This window comes from Corylus avellana, chromosome ca4 (genome assembly GCF_901000735.1).
Source record: "Corylus avellana chromosome ca4, CavTom2PMs-1.0".
NCBI lineage: Eukaryota > Viridiplantae > Streptophyta > Magnoliopsida > Fagales > Betulaceae > Corylus > Corylus avellana.
Window position 1 is genome coordinate 19,046,928 of NC_081544.1, and position 17,393 is coordinate 19,064,320.

Genomic DNA, 17,393 nt, shown 5'->3' on the forward strand with positions numbered 1-17,393 from the left:
TTCCGATGATGGGGGGTCAATTTACTTGGTCCAATAATCAAGAAAATGAGAGTTGGTCGAGGATTGACCGGTTCTTGCTTTCTTCGGATTGGGAAGATCACTACCCAGCAGTATCACAAAGGAGACTTTCAACGCCTGCTTTCGGATCACTTCCCTTTATTACTGGACTGTGGGACTCCTTGTGGAGGTAAGAAGGGTTTTAAATTTGAAAATATGTGGCTTAAGGTAGAGGGTTTTGTTGATAAGGTTGCTTCTTGGTGGGGGTCGTATTCGTTTGAGGGTTTGCCTAGTTTTGTGCTTGCTAGTAAATTAAAATCCCTTAAAGTGGACTTGAAAAAGTGGAATGAGGAGGTCTTTGGGGATATTGGGAGGAAAAAGGAGTTATTGGGAGGTATCCAAGAGTTGGATGAGCTGGCAGAATCGAGAAGCTTAGATCAAGAGGAGAAAATCCGGAAGGCGGACAAGTTGAAAGATTTGGAGAATACATTGTTGTGTGAAGAAATTCATTGGCACCAAAAATCGAGAGCTTTGTGGCTCAAGGAGGGGGATCGGAATACTTGCTTTTTCCATAAGATGGCTAATTCTCACCGAAGGTACAACCATGTGGAAGTGCTTCGTATTAATGGCGTCTTATCCGGTGATCAAGTTGAAGTAAAAGATCACATAGTGCAGTATTACCAAAGTCTTTATTCGGAACAAAGCTCTTGGCGCCCTAGAATGGATAACCAGCCCTTTTTGTCCATCGATGAGGAGGATAATGGGTGGTTAGAAAGAGATTTTGAGGAAAAGGAGGTTTGGGAGGTGGTAAAAGGTATGGATGGTGATAAGGCTCCGGGTCCAGATGGCTTTTCCATGGCTTTTTTTCAAGCTTGCTGGGGTGTTATTAAACAAGATGTTATGGCGGTTTTTGCAGAGTTCCATCGTAGACGTCAATTGGTGAAGAGCTTGAATGCAACCTTTATTTCCTTGATTCCAAAGAAGGCGGATGCGGTGGAGATGAAGGACTTTCGGCCCATTAGCCTGGTGGGAGGGGTGTATAAAATTGTGTCTAAAGTTCTTGCCAATAGGATGAGAACTGTTTTGGGTACGGTTGTTTCCTATTCTCAAAATGCTTTTATTGGGGGTCAGCAAATCCTAGATTCCGTTCTTATTGCAAATGAATGTGTGGATAGTCGCATGAAATCAGGGGTGCCAGGTGTTCTTTGTAAATTGGATTTGGAAAAGGCCTATGACCATGTAAATTGGGACTTTTTTGTATTTGCTGCATAGATGTGGTTTTGGCGAGAGGTGGAGGGCTTGGATAGAATGGTGTATTAAGACGGTAAGATTCTCCATTCTTGTGAATGGTTCTCCAGAAGGGTTCTTTAATAGTTCGAGGGGAATCAGGCAAGGGGATCCTCTCTCACCGTTATTGTTTGTGCTTGTTATGGAGGCTTTGAGTAAGATGGTGAATGCGACGATTGACCAAGGCCTTTTGACTGGTTTCTCGGTGGGAAATAGGGTCTTGTCGGAGTTGATGATCTCACACTCCTTATTTGCGGATGATACTTTGATTTTTTGTGAAGATTCTATCGAGCAAATGCGGTATGTTTGTCTCATTCTCTTATGTTTTGAAGCTGTTTCGGGTTTGAGAGTGAATCTTGGAAAGTCAACAATTGTGGCCATTGGTGAGGTGGAGAACATTGGGGGCTTAGCTAACATCCTTGAGTGTAGTGTTGCCGAATTGCCTATGACGTATTTGGGCCTCCCTCTTGGGGCATCGTACAAGGATACGGTTATGTGGAATGAAGTGATCGAAAAGATGGAGCGTCAGATGGCAAGTTGGAAGAGCATATATCTTTCTAAATGAGGTCGCTTAACCCTCATTAAGAGCACTTTGGCTAATCTTCCAACTTACTTTTTGTCTCTGTTTCCGATTCCTGTAAGTGTAGCTAAAAGGATTGAGAAAGTCCAAAGAGATTTCTTGTGGGGAGGATTGGGGGATGAGCCCAAGTTGCATCTTGTAAGTTGGAACCAAGTTTGTAGCCCTCTACGATATGGTGGTCTTGGCATTCGGAAGTTGCATCAGTTTAACCAAGCTCTTTTGGGGAAATGGCTTTGGAGATACGCAAATGAGAACGGGGCTCTTTGGTGTAAGTTGATCAAAGCTAAGTATGAAGACCAAGAAGGTGGGTGGTGCACGAAGGAGGTTTTGTGCTCTCATGGTGTGGGTCTATGGAAGCATATTTGGAAATGGTGGAATTTCTTTGCCAAAGGTATTCATTTTGAGGTGGGGGAGGGTTCGAAAGTCCGATTCTGACATGATATTTGATGTGGGGACAATTCTTTGAAGCAAGCTTTCCCGTCCTTATACAGTATTGCCAGACACAAAGAAGCTTGGGTGAAGGATAATTTTATTGGGAGGAATGGGGTTGTTGAGTGAAATGTCATTTTCGTACGATCAATCCAAGATTAGGAGATGGATTTGGTTTCTCCTTTTTTTGATCGGTTGTATTCTTGCAAGGTTTCCCTAGGCAATGTAGATCGTATTTGCTGGTCTCCGTCCAAGAAGGGCAAGTTCGAGGTTAAGTCGTTCTATAAGGCCTTGTCCATTTCTAATCAAGAGGAGTTTCCTTGGAAGAGCATCTGGCGTACTAAGGCGCCTCAGCGGGTGGGCTTTTTCGGATGGACTGCGGCCTTAGGCAAAATTTTGACTCATGATACGCTGCATAAGAGGAACATAGTGGTAGTGGAGTGGTGTTGTATGTGCAAGAAGACCGGAGAGTCAGCCGATCATCTTCTTCTCCACTATGAGCTTGCAAGTGCTCTTTGGCACACGATTTTTCAGCGATTTGGGTTGCATTGGGTCATGCCTTGCCGGGCGAGGGCCTTGTTTGCTAGCTGGTGGTCGGGAGGTCGTTCTCGAAGCGCGGTTGTTTGGAAGATGATCCCTCTGTGTCTTATGTGGTGTATTTGGAAGGAAAGAAATGCTAGATGTTTTGAAAATTCCATTAGGACCATAGAGGAATTGACTCAATATACACGTTACTTTGTCCAAAATTCTCTAGAATGTCTCTCTCTAGATTCGGATGAATTTCAAAATTTGAATTTTTGAAAGTTTCTTTCTGCGAGCGGTGGCGCGGCTGGTGCTGCGCGTTAGGGTTCGGTGCACTAGTTATGGAACGCAGCTTCTCTTTTGAAGCTAAAACCTTCTGCCTTTCGGCAAAGGTTGGGTGTCCTAACCTTCGTCTGGAGGAAAGGAGAAAAGGATTCGTGGGGTACATTTTCGCGAGCATTCGGTGTTCGTCGTGGTTGGTGGAAACGGTGGAAGCGACGATTCAGGTTCAGGTGAAGGAAGAAATTGCCAAATCTTACCGTGAGGGTGATAAGGCCACGATGGTCCACGGGGGAGGTAATAAGGCCGGTAGGTTCTTGGAGGTATCGGTGTTGGCTGAGGGTGGTCGTAAGGGAGTCATTTGGCTTCCGGAGGGACGCTTTGGGAGGGACTGGCGTCGTTTTGCGGGAGAGCTTCGGCAACTGTTGGCGGCACAGATCAAGTTGGATGGTACGGCGGAGTTTGGGGTTCCATCTTCGGCGGGGTTTCTCATGGATGTTCCTTCTTTGGGGGTTGACTCCGGGAGGTCTTTCGTGGATGTCCTTCGATCTTCTCCGGGCGTCGAGGCGAGAGCAGTTGAGTACCCGAGGTCTCTCAATTTGCTTCCGGGGTCGTTTTGTTGGGATTCGGAGTATGACGGTATGGGGTTGCGTTCTGCCGTTGATTGCTCTGCATTGGAGAGCTTGCCTTATCCTCTGGCGGAGGCGGCTGGGTCAGTGAGCTTGAGGAAGAAGAAGAAGGGCAAGATCGGTATTAGTGGGTTGTTGAGGCTTCTAGGGCAAATCCAACGTAAGTTGGACCGGGTCCGTGCTGGGGTTGTCTCGAAGCCCAAACGCAGGAGTAAAAGGGTTCGTTTTTTGGGCCTATCAAATTCTGTTTTGGGTTGTGATTCCGGGTCGGTCTCTGAAGTGGATTTGGGTCAAAATTTGGATCCGGTTCATTACTTGGATCCAGATTACTCGGATCCAGTCCATAACTCGGTTCCGGGTTCGGAGCTGGGCTCGATTCATAATTTAGTCTCGTTTTCATTGCCTTCTGTTTCTGCTGGGATTCCTCTGGTCTCTAAAGAGGTTTTGGAGCCGTTGGCTAGGTCTTCTTTGAGTTTGCAGGTTACCGGTTTGGATTCCGGCGATGGGTCTTCCCCGGCAGAGTTCTCTCTCTCTTCGGTGCGAGTTTTGGGCGAGATTGATGGGTCTGCCGGTGACGGGTCCTCTCAGGGGGCTACTTCTTTCCATTCTGTGGAGGATTTACCGGCGAGCACGTTGCGCAGGGACTGGGAGGGTTCTCTTTCCCCGATGCCTAAAGCCTGCCTGGGTGCGACTGTGTCTTCGAAGATTTCTGATTCGGCTCGTCTTTCTATTCTCAAGGAGGCCTTCTCTGTTCCTTGGGAGGTGGACTCTCCGGCAAGCCCTCTTTGCAGGGATAGGGAGGTTCCTTTTTCGAGGGAGGAGGAACTGGATGTTCGTCCTTCTTCTCCGGCGAAAGGTTTGTTTCGTCGTGGGTTCTTTGGTCCGAGAGCTGTCTCTCCCTCTCCGGTGGTGTTGAAGGATTCTTCCTTGTCTTCTAAGGGAAAGGACCCTGTTCCGGTTCCCTCTGTGCCGGTGGAGGTTCAAGTAGGCTATACTGTCTCGCCTACCTTTGGGGTGGCTGAGCTGGGTCTTCATTCCCCTGCTACTACCTCCTTGTTCTCGTCGCAGGGATGCACTTCTCTCTCGACTACTTCCCTTCTCGATGGGGCGGCTGAGATGGGGAGGAGTCTTAGCCGTCCTTTTCCTCGCATGACAGAGAGTGGTACTCCCATTTACTCCTCTATATCCTCGTCTCAACGTTTTATACCCGGAGGGTGAAGGAAAAAGTCGCAAAGCAGCTGCATAAGAACAAGGACCTGCTTGCTGAGGTTGAAGTTTCTACTCCTAAGGTTGAAGTTTCTGCTTCTAAGGTTAAGGGGTTGAGGGAGCTCAATAATCTGGATTGCTCCATCTCTCCGGTGAAGGGCCAGCGTCGGCGGGGATTTTTGGGATCGAAAAATGCTTTTTCATTTCCCCCTGAGGTGCACTAGGGTTCCACCTGAGATGCACTAGGACTTGTCTTGGGGTTTGGTTGGGTCTCTTGTATACCTTTTTGGTTGGGTGTTTGGTTTGATTGGGTTTTTCTGGGATTGGGTTTGGTTTGATTTGGTTTGGTTGGGTTTCTTTGTATACATTATTGTGTACTTAGAGGCGCTTTGCGCTTTTTTTGATATATACTACATTACTTATCAAAAAAAAAAAAAAAAGGAATTGACTCATTTTTTCTTCTTTACTCTTTACTCTTGGACGGCCGCTTGGCTAGCTCCTTTAGTGATTAGTTTCTCTGATTTTCTTTCTCATTTCTCTCCCTCCTAGGCGCTCTCTGTTTATACTTCCCGTGTATATGGGTTGCGCCCCTCTGCGCTCTTTTTTATATCATCATTACTTATCAAAAAAAAAAAAGACCAAAGGGAGGAGAGAAGTCTACCCACCTTTAACAACCAAAGCCCATTCTGAATTAAAAGCAGGGAGAAATTCCATAAAGTTCATTTTAAAAGCCTGGGCTTTTTCTACCCCAACAGAGGCAGCCTTGGGGCCAAATTGAGTGTTTTAATATTCAAATAATTTAGACTTTGATTAATGGAATATTGAGCATTTTAGTATTGAGCCACATTTGCCTCTCTCTCTCTCTCTCTCTCTCTCCAATCAAATAACCTACCAAATTAACCTTAGATTTATGAACACAACTACTGTTCAAAATTTTCCAACAACCCAAATCAATCTTTGAACCCTAACCCTTTCTTCGAAAACTCTAAAACCCACCACAATTCTCCTAACCCTCCGCCAGAAGCACACATAGGTTGTCCCTAAATCTGTCCTAGATCAGTTTGGTATCAAAGCAAAAGATCCTATCTTTTGTTGGAAACATGAAATTGTATATTTAATTACAATGGCAAGCAACATTGATATCTCATTTGCTCTCTTGTATACTTCCTGTGTACTAGGGTTGCGCCCCTCTGCGCTCTTAATGCATTATTACTTATCAAAAAAAAAAAACATTGATATCTCATTGAATTTTGATGTTAGCTTAGTAGATTTGAAGGTTTTTTTTTTTTTTTTTGATAAGTAATAGAAGATTTTATTAAAAAAGCGTGAGCCACCCCTAAGTGCACAAGAAGTATACACAAGATAACCAAAGCTAGCCCATAAAAGAAACCCACCCAACCCACCAAAGGCTCTTAAACCTAAAACCCACAAAGAAAACACGACACTACATGACATGAGCCATTCATTTCCTGCGCCGAGAGGAAGAGCTAGCATCTCCATGGTTAATGGAGCTTTTTAAATTTAACAGGTCCCTCTCATCCTTAGACTTAGGGTGTGCTACCTTAACAACCCGATGATTATCCTCTTTAATGTCCTCCAAGATCACCAAAGACGGATCCTCGTCCTCTTCACCATCCATCAATCAATCTAATGACGTGTAAGGGAAGGTAAGCATACAGGGGGAAAAGGGAACCACCATCCTCCCCATCCCAAATCTCACCACCCTGATCCCACGCAACAATCGCGCCAAACGGACCGAAGCCTATTGATCACTTTTGAGATTGGGTCAATTTAGTCGACTTGAAGTCCTCACCTTTTTCAGCAATTATGGTGTCAGAGGTGCAGCCACCCAAGGGAGGGGGAGCTCCTTTCATCCAATCATCCTTAACAACCACAGTCGACGACAAAGCGACCGGCAACTTGGGCAAGGGAGGAGAACTACCTTTCACAGTCGGACTTGGATTAAGAAACCCCCGCCGTAGAAAGCCCCTCGCCGGAGTAGAATGTTGTGCAGCACCGAAAGAAGTGACTTTCTCAACTTTCTCTACACCACCTGCTTTGACGAAGTTTTCTTCCGACCAACGAAACAAGCAGACACCTAGCCGTGTGCAGCCCCAGACGAAATCTATGCAACAAACCCAAAAATTCGCATGGATTGATATCGCACCAACGGAGCATTGAGAGACTCCACCGCCTCAAGAAGAAGAGAATCTTTCACCGGAGTTCCTCTGGCTTCCTTAACTCTTCAGTAATATTTCAAGTATGCTTGTACACTGGCCGGACTAAGGGAGTCCCATTCTCCAACATCCCCAGAAGCGAACAGAGCTACAGCCCCTGATGAATAGACAGCAAAGTTATCTGGCACAAAAGAATCCGGCCCAAAGATAGATATAGAAGAAGACGGGGTCGAGCCGAAGGATTCAGCAAAACTCATCTGGACAGACCCATTAGCCATCGAAGACTCCAGCACCAAAATGCCCACTTGAGGATTGTCCTTAGAGCTGGGAACCGACATTGGTTTAGAAACTGAATCCGGGCCGGCCTCTGAACTGGAACCAAAATTGTGAACCGAAACCCAAACTGAAAACGAACCTAGATCCAAATCCAATACCGCATGACCCATCAAAACAAACCCCGTTCCACTTACCTTTGGGCTTCAAGTCCAGCCCAGCGAAAGGGCCTTTGACCAGCCCGACTAGGACCCGGTCCAGCTCAACACGATATTGCCCTAGAAGCTTCTTCACCCAACGATTGATGAGAATGCCATTCGCCTTATTCATAACATTGAATTAGCTGCCACTAAAGAAGCAACTTTCTTCTTCTTCGGCAAAATATGTTGGACCAAAGAAGTCGGCTTCTCCATTTCATGGCAATCCACCGCTTTATGCAGCTCATCTCCACCGTTCTCCGGCTCAAAACAAGCTAACACCGAGAACAAGTCGAGAAGACGAGAAGACAGACGCTTCAACCCAACAGATTTCACCTCGAAACATGACGCCGATCGTAGCACTTACACGAAGGAATGCCCAGAAGAAGCTCTCAAATCAACCTTAGTCAGATTCCTCACTGAAGTGGGGATCTCATAAACAAAAGACCCAAACTTTTCCTAGGAGCCAGATGATCCCTTTCCATCCACCCTCAGCGTAGACAGCCACCTCCAAAAACCTTCCTGCCTTGTTACCACCCCCACAAACCATCAACACCTTTGCATCCTCGCGGTATGACTTGACAATATCTTCTTTCACTAGAGACTGAACCGCCTCTTCCACCGTATCCACCAACCAAGCAAAACATTGATGACCCGCAAAAATGACCCATACGAAACCCTTCCTCCTTTCCTCCAACCAAAAGTCGAAAAACCCTTCCTTCGCCAAAAAGCATAAGGCTTTTGCTTCAACAGAGAAGCATCATTCCATTACAACCTCACTGGACCAACCTCCAAGAGCTTGGAGACATAGCCACACACCCTGCGAACTCGAAACAGGCAGAGTCGAGCAACCCAGCAGAATCCCAACAAAACGACAGAATCCTAGCGTGACGCGCCTTCACATGCCTCCACTAGGGTGGAGAGAGAAGGGGGAAGAAGAGAGTTGAGACGAGAGAGGGTAGAGTGTTTAGGAGAGAGGGTTGAGCGAAAGGGCGAACTAACTTTTGTATCCTTCTTGTGTACTTAGGATTGTGCCCTTAGTAGATTTGAAGGTTATTAAAGTCAATATTAATTGGATTCATGAAAAAGTTCAATTATGGTGTTTAAACTATGAATACAACTGCCATGAGATAAAAGCAATAATAAACATGACAGGAGGTTCTCCTGTTATAGAGGATTTCAATCAAGAAATTGCAAATCAAGAATTGGCTCCACTTTTTCAACCAAAAAAGTAATCTTAGAGGATATTATGGATGTTGCACAAGAGCAAGCCTTTGATGGAGAAGTTAAGGATGACAAAGGCAAACGAAAACACATTGATTTCAAAGAAACGGTTGATGAACTAAGAGATCTATGAAAAAGGCAACAGAGATTGCTAAAAACAAAAAAAAACAAAACAAAAGCTGCCACCCTCTCTCTTTCTCTCTAAGCTTCCCTCTTTGGTTACCAACACGTATTCCTTGATTGAATAGAAGGAATTAGAATTTCAGAAATTGAACAAGAAACTATTTGACAAACTGAACAAGAAACATCTTATTAAAACCTCACTACTTTGATGTCAAGATCAGAATGTATTTTATTTGTTCTTTCTAGAACTATAAAGAATTGAGTTGGGTGGCCGCTGTGGAAGTGTCCTACCTATCCAAAGTAGCACCTATTTTAAACATATAAATGCACAGCACAATTAAGGACAGCAATTCTTGATTTCATCACCCGCAGTAACCACATGATCAAAGAAACATATAAGAAAAAAAAAATGTACCTTTGCTCACTTGCCTCCACCATTCATCGATTTGCTTTCCCTTCTGAAGCTGCTCATTATTCAAATATTCCCTTGTTGATGTGTTCAATGACCAAATACGCAAATTCTGACAACTGCTTATGAAATCAAGCAGGATACTTTGAGGATTATTAGGATCAGAGCTTCTATCTTCTCTATGAAATGATACCAGTTTTCTGGTGGTTTCCACCTACCAGCAGAAATACAATGTCTCAGGTACAGGATTTCAACTCGATTAATGCGCTCAATCACCAAAAGAATTGTTTAAAAAAAAAAAACTGAGAAACCAAAATTCCTGAAACATATAAGTTTCTTGTGTGGATTATGGACTAAACCCCCAAAAGATTGGTTTAGCTGAAATAAACACCTTAGAAAAGACAACATAAGAATTAACTATGTTTTAATGATTTTGAGACAGTGCACAAGTGGGAAGAATAACAGCACAGTAGAAAGGGAATGCATTTTTACATTTAAGAAACAACCTTTCTAGCATCTGAATTCAAAGCATTCATCACAAGCTCAACCCTCATAATTTGTGCAAGCAACCAAGTTACGTGATTCGTCCTAAGAATGTGCTGATCACCCTCCGTAACCCGAGCAACTAGCTTGTCCACAAAATCAACAAAGTCAATACACCCACTTTTCATAAGAAAAAAGAAGATATCTGAAAAGACAAGCCAGTCCTGCCAGCAATTTATCTCTGCCAAAATCAATTAAAAAAAAATGTATCAGATATTAGCCTACTAAAGTATAGTACTCCAGAAATAGTCCCCTGATTAGTCATCACACAAGCAGCCACAATAAACAAAATTATGCAAATAAAAATAAAAATAAGATATGAAAACATCACTTGCAAAAGAGAGGTTATAATGAATAACATGACTAGTTATTTTTTACATTGCTTGAATGTAACTAGTCTCATATGACTTGAGCAATTGCATACCCCTGAACATCCCAGGTGTATATTAGATCACTGAAATTCTATTTAAATTATGAAATACTAACACTAGCACTCTTAAAAAGATTAAAAAGGAAAAGAAAAAAAAATATCTATAGACGTAATGTCAAAGGAATGCATTTCAAAGATAGAAAGAGAATAACATACTCAGTTAGCAAAATATTTTTTAAGGAAAGTACACTGGCATTTTATCCAGGAATACATTTCAATAAACAGATAAATAAGGAGAGATCATTGCCTGAATTCGTAAGCTTCAATAGTTCAATAATTCTATCAATTGTTGCCTCACAAATCATTTCAGAAGTAAATACAGCACCCGGAGTAGGCACTTGAGGAGGAGACCTATAGGATGGAGCAACAAGAAGCACGCGCTTCCACCAGTCTGGTGAAGGAGTACTGCGGAGAGCATGCCTTATACAACGTAAAGCTCTCTCCCAGTCCAAACTACCCCTCTGAATAGACATTGCAAGATCCTATACCAATGAAAAGAAACTAATTTAACCAACCATAGCAGATCCTAATCCAAATGAAGCTCTAACACTCATGCCAAAAAATAAGGGCGTTAAATACATACATACATTTACTTATACATGCAATAGGAGTGGGGATTACATATATATACTTCATCTGTCCCAAATCCACAGTCGTGGTTTGAAGTAGCACGATGTTCAATGAAGAAAAATACACCTAAAGCTGGGCAACTTTGAAAGACTTTAAAAAATAAATAAATAAAATAAAATAAAAAATAAAAAGGGTAAGATTTTTACTATTTTCAAAAAATTTACTCAATTTCACTCTTCCTAGAGCATGATACTTGGGACAAGAGAATATATATTGAAACACACACACAATCACATAAAAACAATGTGAAAAAAACTGCTCAATCATTAATTATGTTTTCAATGAACTAAAACATAATATAATTTTTTTTGATAAGTAATGATGCATTGAAAGAGCGCAGAGAAGCGCAACCCAAGTACACAGGAAGTATACAAGAGAGTGACTAAGCTAGGGAGAAAGAAGAAGAGAACATAAAGAGAAAATCAGGAAAATTGATCACTAAAGGAGCAAGCCAGCCTGCAGTCCAAGTGAAAAGCATGTACAAAAAGAAATGAACAAGGTCCTCAAGGTTCCTCGACAAATCCTCGAAGCATCTCGCATTCCTTTCCTTCCAAAGGCACCACAAAAGACAAAGGGGAGCCATCTTCCACACCACGACACTACGGGATTTACCGCCCGACTACCAACTAGCGAACATCTCCTTGACGCTTCTAGGCATAACCCAACACATCTTGAAACGAGAGAAGATAACATCCCACAACTTGCACACAACCCCACAATGAAGAAAGAGATGATCCGCCGACTCCCCATCCGATTCACACATACAACATCGATTAATCACAACAATACCTCTCTTCTGAACATTATCCAAGGTGAGAGATTTCCCAAGGGCGGCCGACCAAGCAAAAAGCGCCACTCTCGAAGGAGCCTTGGTGCGCCAAATACTTTCCCAAGGGAAATTGTTAGACTCTTTAAAGACAAGCATCCTATAAAAAGAGCGAACCTCAAACTTCCCTTTTCTTGACGAGATCCACCACATCTGCCTCCCCTTCCCCACGCATCGAAAGCAAATACAAGAGCGAGAAAAGGGAGGCTAAGTCCATCTCCTCCCAATCATGAATTCTACGAGCAAAGGTAACATTCCAGTGAACCATACCATTTAAACACTCCCTGATATCCGCAATGGAAGCATCCTTATTACTAGCAATATTGAAAAGGCCAGGAAAAGCATCCTTGAGGGACATCTCGCCACACCAAATATCCTCCCAAAATTTGACTTTCACCCTCAAGCCAAGATCAAATCTAAAGTGGCACTAGAACGACCTCCACCCCCTACAAATATGTTTCCATAACCCCACCCCATGCGTTCCACGAGGAACTTTAGAGCGCCAACCACCCCAATACACCCCATACTTTGCCACCAAGATACTTCTCTACCAAGCTTCTTCTTCATTAGCAAATCTCCACAACTATTTCCCCAAAAGAGCTTGATTAAAGAGACGCAGACTCTGAATCCCTAGGCCACCCTCAGAAATCGGAGAACAAACCTCGTGCCATCTGACCAAGTGGAACAAAATATAATATATATATATATATATATATATATATATATATATATATATATACAAAGAGACAACCCAAGTACTCAGGAAGTATACAAAATATACACCTAACCAGAAGAAGAAAGAGAAGCAAATAGAATTGTCAAAGAGCTACAACTCTATTTGCTTTCCTATTCGGGGACGGATATGGTGGAGGCTTCCTCTTTTCTGTGTAGGAGTATATGGAAAGTTAAAGTTCCAATGCGAGTAAGTTTCTTTGTGTGGACGGCAACTCACAGTAAGATTCTAACTTTGGATAACTTGCGTAAGAGATGAATCATTGTGGTGGATTGGTGTTGTATGTGTAAGAGGAGTGGCAAGTCTATCAATCATCCCTCCTTCATTGTGAAGTGGCACAAGCCTTCTGGTGTGTGCTATTTACTCTTTTTTATGTCACATGGTTCATGCAAGGAAGGGTGGCGGATTTGTTAGCCTATTGGAAAGGTCAAAGAGGTAATCATTCAGTAAAGGAGGTGTGGAGAATAGCCTCATTGTGTCTAATGTGGACTATTTGGAGAGAGCAGAATGCAAGATATTTTGAAGATCAAGAAAAGACGTTGGACGAGCTCAAAAAGTTGTTTATCATGACTCTATTCCATTGGGCGGGCGCTTTTGATGTGCCTTAGTTTTCTACTATGCCTCAATTTGAGGCTTTTTGTTCTTCTTTTCGCCTTTAGCAGGGCCTTTCTTTGTATATATTAGGGTTGCACCCCTTTGTGCTTTTCAATGAATTACTTATTTATCAAAAAAAAAAAAAAAGAAAGAAAGAGAAGCAAAGGGCAGAATTATAACATTAGCAATGTAAAACCAAGATCAGACTAAAGTGAAATCCATATGAAGGGTTCGAATTTGTTTCTCTTTTGAAACGAAGTTTCACAGAGAAACTGTCATAACAGGGAGCAAGGTGCCCTCTACAAGCTATCCACGCAAAGAAAGCTAGCAAGGAACCAGAGAGAACCTAGAAGAACGATGGAATGCTAATTTGAAATAATGCCAACCTAACCCAATCACAAAAATTTCACTCAACTAAGGCTTTGCTTAACCAAGAGCCCATTATACTTGTCAATGCTTGTCAGTAAATAGAGAACCAAGCAAATAATAGAAATAATAATTATTGTTACAAGTAATAATAACAACAAGATAATGATGTCATTATCTTGAAGAAAGAAATGCTGAAACAACACGAATATTGTGATTTCTAGCAGGCCCTTAAATTAGAGGTTATGATGGTGGGTAATCAAAGTTGAGCGCCATCCACACAAAAACTCCCAAGAATTTACACTAGATTGTTACAAAGGCCATTAATCCCAATAATCATACCACCAATAACATGTGTTATTCCAAAGACAGTATACAATTTTATTTAGATGAAATGTAGCATTGTCATATCCTGAAAATGATAGCTAGGAAAAGTATCACCTCTCCATGCAATGGCTCCCCAAGAACACTCGGATATGTGATTGGCGAATATCGCAAGTTCGTTACTGCTTCACCTGAAATACTAGGAGTTGTCTGAGAAAGAACCCGATGAGTACCAAATGTAGGGCAATGAAGGTGTTGATCTAACATTTGCATGTGCATAGCCATCATATCTCGCCTCCTATGGATCTCCAAGATAAGTGTAAATAAGGCTTCGTCATCAGGTATGTTTTCAATAAACTGCAAGCCACTGCGCAGTAATTCATAAAAGGGTACTCGGCATTTATCCTCTTCAACCAAAAGCCAAATCACATCCAAACAACTGTGCAGCCATTCAATAAGAGCCTTGTCAGGTCTCCAAGATTTAGCTCCATCAGATTCATCAATCCCCTGTTGCCTTTGATCCCAATTAACCAACCAATTCAGCATATGGTAGAAAATTTCAGCATGAGTCACTGGTTTTAAATTAAATTCAAGACCAGTTAAAATAATCTTGCAACACAGCTGACGTAGACTGCTTATTGCATTATCTCTTATAGATGAATTTACCCTTGCTGTAGGTTGCTGTCCAGTACAGGAAATATCAGATGATTTGACTGGTGACAAAGTTGCACAAGATGAGGGTTCAATAGCGGATTGAGCAGGGGACCCAATACCATGAACTGAGGGTAGAGGAGATGCTGGATTTGAAGACTGAAAAGTAGCAGAATTGGGAATTGAGCTTGAAGGTGGCAGCATCCCAGACTGAGATAAACTTGTAGAAGAGACAGCTGCCATTGCTTGACTCCCCTGACCCACTGCCATTTCCGCCGAGGAAACTGAAGAAAGAAGGGCTGGCAAAAGAGTATCCCAGTTAATGTAACCTATACTGCACAAGCTTCGCAAAGCAAAGAGAAGAAATTCAGCCCGTGGTGCATGACCACTACAGTTCACAACCAGAGATATAAGAACAGATTCTGTTACAGCACGCAATTGATCTTGGTCCTGAAAAAATATGACTACTATCAACACAAATAAAGCACAATGCCATGACTAAGTTCATTGAAACAAAAGAGGAAGCAAAAACAAGGAAAGAAGACATGTGATGATGCTAAACGGAGAATTTAAATTCTGGAACGCACGGAAAACTGGCTCTGAAGTTGCTCAAAATCCAAGAGAAACTGCTCATTTCGAGGAGGAAGCTCTCTGTTTAGCGCAACCACACGCTTCTGTGTCTTGTTCCTGAAGATTGGTTATTTCAATAAAGATTAAAACAGTGGACGAGATACCAACTAATCAAAGGATCCTAGCACCTTTAAAATTTAGTGATTCATATGATGCCTAATAACAGTCAAGTGTATATACTGACACCACAATTATGCATATGGTATGTCTTTTGATACATGCATGCCTTAAACTTTTTTCCCCCATTATGCTATGCATTATGTATCTAAACATGTTAAACATGTTATTTCCAGATAACCTTCAGCTCTTCTACATCTGAAATGAAACAAAAGTTTGTATAGCTGACCTTAAAATCTTGAAATAAGAAAAAAACATTTTGATTAGGAACTTCTGGCAAAAACACTTTCGTGTAACCAGTTTCAATTCATATCAAGAGCATCGCCATTAAACGAATATTCTTCAGTAGGCGACTAACCACAAATTGGCTTTTCCCAACTCAGAAAAATCACAGAGAGATTCCGTAAGGAAAAAACGTTCTCATTCACCAGAATTATATACATCGGATTATATACAAGTTCATTAAAATAAAAATATTTAACACTGCCATAAGCAACTCAGCTCTTCGAGACACCTTCAATACATATACATATATACATACATATGTACTTACGGAGGTTCTCGGGCAGAATCTTCGGGTTTCTGGCGGCTACTTCTCTGCAAAATAGCGCACAAAATCATTTTAATTATTGAAAATAAAACCAAAAAATGAACTCAAAGCTCAAGGGAGAATGGGAGAGAGTGATTACTCCTAAGTAGAGGTTGAAGAGATCGAAAATGGCGACACGGGCAGGGTGGAACTGGAAGGCCCGAGAAGATGAAGCCGAAGCTGATCGCTGTGTTTGGGTTTGATCCATTTTCTCATGGAGGGGGTCGGGGCTCAGCCTCGGAGGCTGGGAGAGCGACAAAAAGAAATGTGAAACGAGAAGACTGTACTCTGGTTTGCATTGAATTTGGGGACCAAGGGAGAATCGGGTTGAGCTTCGGGGCTCCGAGTTGTTTGGATACCCTTCAACCCAACCTTTTTTTCTCTCTTTTTTTTTTTTTTTTTAATTACTGTTTCAATGGTGAACACTGTAAACTAAAAACTTAACGAGAAAAGTACACATAACTTTGTCCGACTACAATGCAATTTGCAATGGATTTCAAACTTTTAATTGTAGTAATGTTCTTCATTGCAATGTACCTCTTTCATATGGAAAAAATAAAATAATGTCCCCAAAAATTTTGAAAAAGACATAAATACTCCTATAAACTTCCATAAAAAATAAAAGAAGCAACCCACAACCATAGGTATGGTGGGCTGTGTTTGGCAAAGGGCCAAACTGGACTAGACCCAAAAATTCAAAAAATTCTTCTCAAAATCATCATCAACATTCTTACTTTTTACATCACATCAATCACTTTTTATTACTATTCAAATAAAAAAATTACTACAAAACAAATTTTTTCACTTTTTTATACAAAACATTCTTACTTTTTTCTCTCATATCAATCAAATCTGCTATAGTACCGTTTCACTCCCTTTTTTCCATTCCATTGCCAAACACAGCAGTGAAGACCCACAATTAAGGGTGAGCAGATTAACCAGTTACCGATTACCGGCCGTATACTGGTTTCGACCGAATCGATATTAACCGTAATCGATATATCGATATCCTTATCGGTTAAATTTTTTATACCAGTATGCTTATCGGTCCAATTAGAAATTTCATATTGGTTAACCGTTTAACCGATATAAACTGTTAAGTAGGGATGTCAAAACGACGCAGTTTTTGGATTATATATATACCTATGTAACCTTATCTTAATTTGGGTTTAGGTAGGTTTGATTTTTTTTTTTTTAGTGATGGCATTGGATGGGATTTCTTTGCCTTTGGTGAAAGCATTTTTTATTAACTAGTTTTTTTAGTCTAATTAGCATTCATTATGTTAATTAGTCAATTTGCTTTGGAAAAATGTATTTTCAAAAAAAAAAAAAAAAATTGTGGTGGATCAATATAAAAACGCTTCAATTTTTAGCCCAAAAAACAATTATTTAGGTCCCAACAAAAAGTATTTGGGCCCTAAAACAACTCATTTTTATTAAGTTATTTTAACCCAACAAAAAGTATTTGAGCTCTCAAAAGTCAAAAAAACTCATTTTTGGCCCAACAAAATAAATCAATATAAAACCCACAGTTAATTGGTTTAACTGTGTACCATTATAACCAATAATTTTGGTTAAAATTCTTATTGGTCCGGTATCGGTTAATAAACCATTTAACCGAAAATTAT

General features: G+C 41.5%; 1 protein-coding gene across 2 annotated transcripts in view; it reads right to left on the reverse strand.

Annotated features, from left to right (window-relative positions):
* The window catches only part of LOC132177254 (mediator of RNA polymerase II transcription subunit 23), an 81,124-nt gene extending 65,076 nt beyond the window's left edge, over positions 1-16,048 (reverse strand). Inside the window, exons 1-7 of one of the 2 annotated variants that reach the window (XM_059589503.1) lie at positions 15,866-16,048; positions 15,730-15,773; positions 15,017-15,116; positions 13,896-14,879; positions 10,553-10,787; positions 9,839-9,957; positions 9,339-9,546 (exon numbers count right to left, since the gene is read on the reverse strand). In XM_059589503.1, the coding sequence (XP_059445486.1) occupies positions 9,339-9,546; positions 9,839-9,957; positions 10,553-10,787; positions 13,896-14,879; positions 15,017-15,116; positions 15,730-15,773; positions 15,866-15,973 (1,798 nt within the window). In that variant the 5' untranslated portion in view covers positions 15,974-16,048. Of the gene's footprint in view, positions 1-9,338; positions 9,547-9,838; positions 10,057-10,552; positions 10,788-13,895; positions 14,880-15,016; positions 15,117-15,729; positions 15,774-15,865 lie in introns of both variants that reach the window. The other variant, XM_059589502.1, reaches the window with a different exon arrangement.
* Between the last annotated feature and the right edge of the window lie 1,345 nt (positions 16,049-17,393).